The sequence below is a fragment of the Macaca mulatta genome, chromosome 3 (assembly GCF_049350105.2).
Source record: "Macaca mulatta isolate MMU2019108-1 chromosome 3, T2T-MMU8v2.0, whole genome shotgun sequence".
NCBI lineage: Eukaryota > Metazoa > Chordata > Mammalia > Primates > Cercopithecidae > Macaca > Macaca mulatta.
The window spans coordinates 73,943,113-73,950,635 of record NC_133408.1 but is presented as its reverse complement, the minus strand read 5'-3'; the positions used below and the strand labels follow the sequence as shown (position 1 = coordinate 73,950,635).

The window sequence follows — 7,523 nt, the reverse complement described above, 5'->3', positions numbered from 1 at the left end:
CTCCCCGGTCCTCAGCAATGCCCCAACTCCCTCCCGGAACCTCTCGCTCTGAGCCCCCCGCCAGCGCCGCAATCCCGCCACTGTATTGTCCTCCTCGGCACCGAGCGATCTGATCCACCGAGCCAGAAAGACACCCGATGGGGGAGAGAAGCAAAGTGGAAAAAAACCGACGTCCCTGCTCTCCAGAAGGGAGACCCCGGCGGCGCCGCGGTGCCCTGAGCCCTCCGCGGCCGCCCGGCGCGAGCTCCCGGGCGGGGCGCTGTCCAGCGCGCACAGAGTTAAAGGCATCATCGCAGCCATTAGAGGGAAAAGTTGCGGCGCCGCGAGCCCAGCGAAGTCCTCAGCCCGCCCCACTTGCCCACTCCCCACTTCCCGAGCCGGCTCCGTGTTTAGGGAGGGCAGTGATCACGCAAGCCGGAGCGGCGGGCTGACGTTGGACGAGCTGCCAGGTAGCTGGAAGCAGGCAGCCAGGCAGCCGAGACACTTCGCAGCGATTCCAGCCTGGGCTCCGCTGGAAGCCTCGCTGAATCCCAGCCAGCTGGTTCTAACCTTCCAGAATCGCAGTCCCTTCTCCCCACAGCCAGCCCTCGCCGAGCAAGCAGCAGGATGTTTGCAGTGTCGCGCCCAGGGCTCTGAGACAGAGCCTGCCATCCACTCGCACGCCTTTCTTTCAGGGCTTTTCGGCTGTTGGCTACACTGATGTGACCCCCCCTCCCTTTTTGGAATGATGGGGATCATTTTGGCGTATGTTGGATTTGTTTTCTTTTCCGTTTTATATGTACAACAAGGGCTTTCTTCTCAAGGTAAGTCTGTGCTCAATGGCAAATATACATTTGCTCGCGTGTGTGTGTGTTTCTTACACTCAAAAAGAATGGACAGGCAGATAGAATAAGCTTCCTAGCAAGTAACAGTGGGCTTAGGCTGTATAAATAGTGTTCTGTTTGACGATTTTCTTTAAAGTTTATTAAACTGTAGACAAGCTAGGCTGGAGAGAAAATCTAGCTGGTGCCTGACAATGAGGTGGGCTCCTCGGTGAGCACAAACACAGGGTCGATGTGGTGTGTGTGTGTGTGCGTGTGTGTGTGTGCTATCTGTGTGCATGCACAGGGTAGCCACTCATGCATACATAATCATCACAAACAAACACAGGGCTGGATATGGGGACTCTCCATTACCAGTCCCTCTTCCTTGGGTAGTCAGACTGAGCTTAGAGTTTCCCTTTTCTAGGTCCGTGTAACTCCTTTTGTATGTGTGTTTATCAAAGGACAGACTCCTCTGAGGACCCATAAAAAGCCACAACTTGCATGACAAGCAGCAGCAGCCTGCTGAACCCGATTGTTCAGGACTTCGTAGGCTGCAGTGGTCGTTTCAGCACCATGAACAGATCACATCTCTGCTGCCAAAAGACTGCATCACTTCTGCAAGCAGAAATGCCATACTCCTTCTGCCAGCTAGAATAGAAAAGTCCTTTTCCGATCAGAATGTCTCCTTAATAGCTTCCCTGTTTTAGGTATAAATACAGTTTCATATCACTAGAGATTATTTTTGGGATTTCATAAAATGTTAAAAAGAGACCATGTCTCTCTTTAAAACGGGGGTGAGGTGAGGGGGGGGAGGAGTGCATCCACCCTAAATCATTTCTGCAGTCCTCACAGCCCTCCTCTCCGTAAGTGTGCATTGTGGTTGTGCATTTCCATTGGCCATACAAATCTTTCCAAGACTACTTTTAGGGAACCATCAGCTCTTTGCAAAGTACCCCTTAGATAAGATAAAAACAACCATGTTGGTAACAAGATAAGAGCATTGTATGTTCAAGAAATGCCTTTAGGAGGAAGGAAACATATTTTTGTGAGTTTCACCATGGTTTCATGAATCATGCAAACTAGCAGTGTCAAGGCTGGTAATGAAAAGGCTGAGAAACATCTCCATAGTGACTTCTAAATAATATTTAATCTGAACTCAATCTAGATGTGTGATCATTACATCTTAGGATGTATGGCAGTTTGAAATACAGTGACTTGATGGGAACAAATAAAGGTTAATTTGGAGAGAAGGAAACATACACAGTTTATAAAGTGTGCAACTTGTTTCACTACTGCAAGCGTGTTTCACTGGTGTTGCTAATAACTGTTTTGCTGTATCAGGAATGTGCATTTTGACAGATAATCATGATCTACTCTGTTACATGAAACATCCAGTTAGTGGTAGATTGTTTAGAAACTTAGAGGCAAGAGACTCTCCTCATATATCAACTTGACAGATTGTCTAAATTGTATCTCACTAACTCTCTCAGTAAATTTTGCGGAATACTGCAATCTGACAAAAGGTATTTGGATCTACCTGCGGGCATCTTGGCTAACAGAGTTATTGGCAAGCTTGTTAACCTTTCCATTATCTGGATTTGATCAACAACATAGTGATTTAGGTATGATACCAAAAGTTAGACAGGAAAGAGGCAAAGGAAGGGGGCTGGGGGAACCAGACGAAGCCGGGGATGTAGGAGAGGGGTTCTGTTGTTATTTAAGTCCAGGAAAAATGCAGCGAGCTCTCAAGGAAAGAGACTCTGGCAAGAGGGGTGTGGATATTCCAAAAGGATGCCTTTCTGTTTTGCAGCAAAATTTACCGAGTTTCCGCGGAACGTGACGGCGACCGAGGGGCAGAATGTGGAGATGTCCTGCGCCTTCCAGAGCGGCTCCGCCTCGGTATATCTGGAGATCCAGTGGTGGTTCCTGCGGGGGCCGGAGGAAATGGAGCCCGGGGCCGAGGGGGCCGGCGCGCAGGTAGCGGAGCCCGCCGACCCCGCGTCTCCCCTTCGCTTGCCCGGTCCTCAGGGTGTCCGGCCCGGGACTGAGGGCCGAGGTGCTGCCTGGGCACCCCTGGGGAACCGCCCGGTTCTGTGGAAGCGAGTGACCCCCCAGGGCTTCCAGGGAGGGAGAGGGAATTTGTCCTGGGGACGCGAAGTTAAAACCCAGAAGGAAGTCCTGCTGCCCATTTTCTTCCTGTTAAACTGGGAAGCGCCTCCTCCTATAAGTTCTGGTTCTTAGGAAGATGCCCGCCTTGCCCCTGCCGCGCTGCCACTTCCCGGGACATCTGCAAGCCCCTTTCCAGGACGGAAGGAGGGGGAGGGGAAGCGGTGGGCGGCCTCCACCCCCCACCCCACCCCCTCTCCCTTCTCTGGGCACCAGGCACCACCTGGGACCCCAGTCCCCGGGCTGAACAACCAGAGAACCAGAGCGGCCAGCTCCTCTCACCTCCACCTCTAACAGATACGTGGGGTGTCGGGAAGAGAGGGAGAGAGAAGGAAAGGGGAAAATGGAGGAGGGAGAGAGGGAGAGAAGAAAGGGGGAGACCGGGAGAGGCACAGAGAAGGAGAAAGAGACGGAGAGAGGGAGGGGGAAAAGGGGGAGAGAGGGAAGGGAAAGAGAAGGGAGGGAGAAAGAAGGTGGAAGAGGAGAGAGGGAAGGGGAAGAGGGAGAGAGGGAGTGAGGAGAGGGAGAAAGAGAAGGGAAAGGGGAAGGAGGGAAGGGAGAATTGGAGTGGGGAGGGGAGAAGGAGAGGGGGAGAGGGAGAAAGAAAGGGGGGAGGGGGAAGGGGTGGGAAACAGGGAAGGGGAGATGGGAAGAGAGATTGACGGGGAAAGAGAGAGGGAAGGGGAAAAGGGAGAGAGGGAAGGGAAAGAGAAAACCGGAAGGGGGAAAAAGGGAGAGAGGGAAGGAAAAGAGAGGAGAGGGAGAGAGAAAGGAGAAGAGAGGGAGAGAGGGTAGGGGAAAAGGAGGCAGGGGGCGAGAGGGAGAGAGAGAAGGGGAGGGGGAAGGAAGGGAGGGAGGATTGAAGTAGAAAGAAGAGAAAGAAAGGGGTAGAGGGAGAAAGAAGGGAGAGAGAGGGAGAGAGGTAAAGAGGGGGAAGGGGTGGGAGAGGAGAGAGAATGAGAGGTGGAAGGGGAGAGGAAGAGACGGAGAAGGAAAGAGATGGGGGAGACAGGGCACAGAAGGGAGAGAGGGAGGGAGAGGGAAGGGAGAGAGGAAGGGAGAGGAAAGGGAAAGAGGGAGGGAGAGGGAAGGGAAAGAGGGAGGGAGAGGGAAGGGACAGAAGGAGGGAGAGGGAAGGGAGAGGGATGGAAAGGAAGAGAGGAAGAGAAGGGGAGAGAGAAGGAGTAGAGAAGGGGCAGAGAGAAGAGAGAAGGAGGAGAGTGGAGAAGGGAAAGAAGAGGAGAGAAGAGAGGAAGCAGGAGAGAAGGGACTACGGGAGTGGGGAGCATGGAGGGGACGGAGGGTGACTTGGGAAGAGGCAGGAGAGAGGGTGGTGAGGTGGGAAAGCAGGGGGAGAAAGGAGGAGAAGAGGAAAAGGAAAATAGTGGGAGGAGGGGAGAAGGGAAGGGGGTCGGGGCGAGAAGGGAGACCTAGTTGAGCGAGAGGCGGAGCCCCTGCTAGCCAGCAAGAGAATCTGTGGCCAGGAGCCCGGGGCGGGACGGCGGGCGGGATGGCCCCCGGGGCAAAGGCGCGGAAATTCGTCCCGGGGCACTTCACCTTTACTCACGCCGGCCGCCCCACCCCCGGCGCCCGCGCCACCTCCGGGCCAGCGTCCGCACGGGTCAACCCGCGAAAAAGACCCGGCGGCTCCCGGCCCCGCCTCCCGAGCGCAGCGCCGGGACGGTTCCGGGGACAGCGCCGGGAGGGCGCAGGGGACAGCATGGGGACGGCGCGGGGACAGCGTGGGGGCGGTGCGGTCGGGGCCTGGACGGGGGTGGCCACGCCCCTAGTCGCTCCCTGTCCCCAGGTCACCCTGAGGGCCCTGCCTGGAGCGGCGAAGGCTGTGCTCGCGTGGGGGCGGGCGGTTGGGCGGGCCTGGCGTGGGACTGAGCGTTCGCTCCTTGCCCGCAGGTGGAGCTCTTGCCAGACAGAGACCCGGACAGCGACGGGACCAAGATTAGCGTGAGTTAGGGGGCGCGCCGGGGGCCGCGAGCCCAGGCCCGGGACGCACAGCCCTTCCCTGTCCCCGAGAAGGCGGCTTGCCAGCGCTGCAGGAGAGCCCGGTGCCCCTTGCTTGCCTCACTAGATACATACAAATGGAAGCACGTTTAGAGTCCCTACAGAAAATTACATATTTTAGTCACGTAAATATCCAAACATTCTAGAGAATCGTTTGCTATCCAGAGAGGTTGTGTGACACTTTCTTTCATTGCTTTTTGTAACTTACCTAACAGTAAGAGTAAATACAATGCTAACATCTATTCAAATTATGGAAATAATTATATTTTAGTAGAAAGTAAAACACTAGCAGAGGAAAATATTTTTAGGGAGAAAAATATAAAGCATCCAACAGGATACTGAAATTGTGATTAAATTAAGCAACTAAATTTTGAATGTCACTTTAATGCATGGAATGTATTTCCAGTGCTGTTATTCAGAATCATATAAATATAATGCCAAAAGCCAATATAAATGTAAAACCGTTATTATAGGAGCTTGACCTATTGAAAATGTAAATTTACAGTTCTACTCTATTGCTTATTACTTTTAATAAGTGTGCGTAAAATTTAAAAAATGAAAGTCTTATTTTTTTACTGTACCTCAAATGAAGCCACATAGCATCAGTTAATATTAATAATACTGCTTCATTTGATAAATAGAAACGAAATAGTTATGTAATACAACAGGAGGAAATCTGTTAAGCATAAACATATCCTTATTATATGTTTTTAGAAATCTAAAATCCCAATGACCTACATTTTAAAAGAAAATATATTTTAAGGCTCTTACAATAGCATAAAGTGGTAGAAGATTGGAGTTACATCATAACTAAAAATGTACAAATATATTGTACATAGAATCTAATTCTGTGATCAAAATGTGTAATCTCAACATGGAAGAAAAAATGACAAAGATGAAATATCAACCATAAACTCTGATTTAAAACTCATAAAATTACTGACTTTTTAGGATACTTCAATTATTCTTATATCACAGAAACTGTTGTTTTCCTGCAATATTAGAAAAGCTGTATAGGTGAAATCTAGTTTTTTCTTAATTATTTTATTTTTCACATACATCTATAACTAGATAGATTGCTTGGTGCCTATTCTTCCTTCAGCCTTCACCCGTCCCCCTATCATCTAAAGGCCAGTAACAAAAATAGTCTCATACATCCTGACCTCTGATGCATACAATGAGAAACATGATTACACACACAACTGTTGATGGTATTTCCTGTGCCAATAGTGCATAAAAGTTAATGAGTGGAAGAGAGTTTTAGACACAAACTAAAGCAGAAAGTAGTTTATTCTCTGTTTACCCACTGTGTGACCTTGAACATATGTTCTCAACCAACAGTTATTAACTTTGAATTCCCAGGAGAGTTGTTATAAAATACTGATATAAGCTCCACCCTCTAGAGATGCAGACTTAATATTTCTGTATTACTCCACATGACAGTATTTTTAACAGCACCCTAGGTGATTCTAATGTACACTCAGTGTTGAAAATCACTGACCCAAACACCCCAAGCCTCAGTTTACTCAACTATAAAATGGGATAATAATATAAATACTCTAGCTACTTCAAACTTTATTAGGAGATTTAACCCAGAATAAACGTGGAAGTATTCATTTCCATTTTTATAGTATTAGTGTATTTATATGTAATTTTATATACACTTAAACCCATAGGGTTCAACTGTTGGAAATTATTTGTATATATACCCCTATATGTAAAAACAGATGAGTGCTCCTCAGGTTTTTCTAATAATTTATGGCTGTTTGAAAGTGTAGTGTAGTGGCCATTAGCAGAAAAAATAACTTTTGGCCTCCTTCATTTCTTTTCTGTATCTTTCAAAATCAACCAAATTCTTGAATCCCAAACGTCTTATGAAACCTATAATTGTCTCAGTTATGAAGAACACGTGATTATGTATTAAACCTAACTGTTCTGATAAAGATGCTTATATATACAATATATGACATATAATAGAAAATCATATATTATATCTAGTATATCTATCAGATATCTGATCTTGCTATTAGTCTGGAATAAAACTTATTAGAAGAAATAGGAAAGCCAATTTCAATTTTGAAAATCAAGCCAATGTTTTATCGATGGCATCCCAAGTCCCTGTAGCATAAAGTCCCTATAATGGCATGGGATACATACTTTGAGCAACAAGACTTCAGGTGATAGGAAGCTGTACCCCCAAGTCATGCCACCCCATGACTAGAGGCAAGACTGCATATAAAATTTAAGAAGAAAAAATAGTAGTATTCAAGTTCGTTAACAGCACCTTTAGTAGTCATCCCAGTGTGGGGATACAAGTGCTTTCTCACTCAAACCCATGACCAACAAAATATTTTTGTGATGTCTCAGAGTTGAGGGGGTTAGTTTATAGCCCACAGGGAAGGAAAGAGGTTGTTTCACCTATAGAGTTGGCCTTATTGGTTTGTGCTTCATTGAACTGAGTTAAGCAGGCAGAGGCCAATCCCATGATGGAAAAATGACAGAGCTGCTACTGGCCTGTGGACAATGGGGGGCATA

General features: G+C 48.2%; 1 protein-coding gene across 3 annotated transcripts in view; it reads left to right on the top strand.

Moving 5' to 3' along the window:
• Nucleotides 1-317: 317 nt before the first annotated feature.
• The window catches only part of VSTM2A (V-set and transmembrane domain containing 2A), a 28,617-nt gene continuing 21,411 nt past the window's right edge, over nt 318-7,523 (top strand). For 2 of the 3 annotated variants that reach the window (XM_015133424.3, XM_015133423.3), the window contains exons 1-3: nt 396-803; nt 2,614-2,780; nt 4,881-4,931. In XM_015133424.3, coding sequence (XP_014988910.1) covers nt 725-803; nt 2,614-2,780; nt 4,881-4,931 — 297 coding nt within the window. In that variant the 5' untranslated portion in view covers nt 396-724. 3 annotated transcript variants of the gene reach the window in all.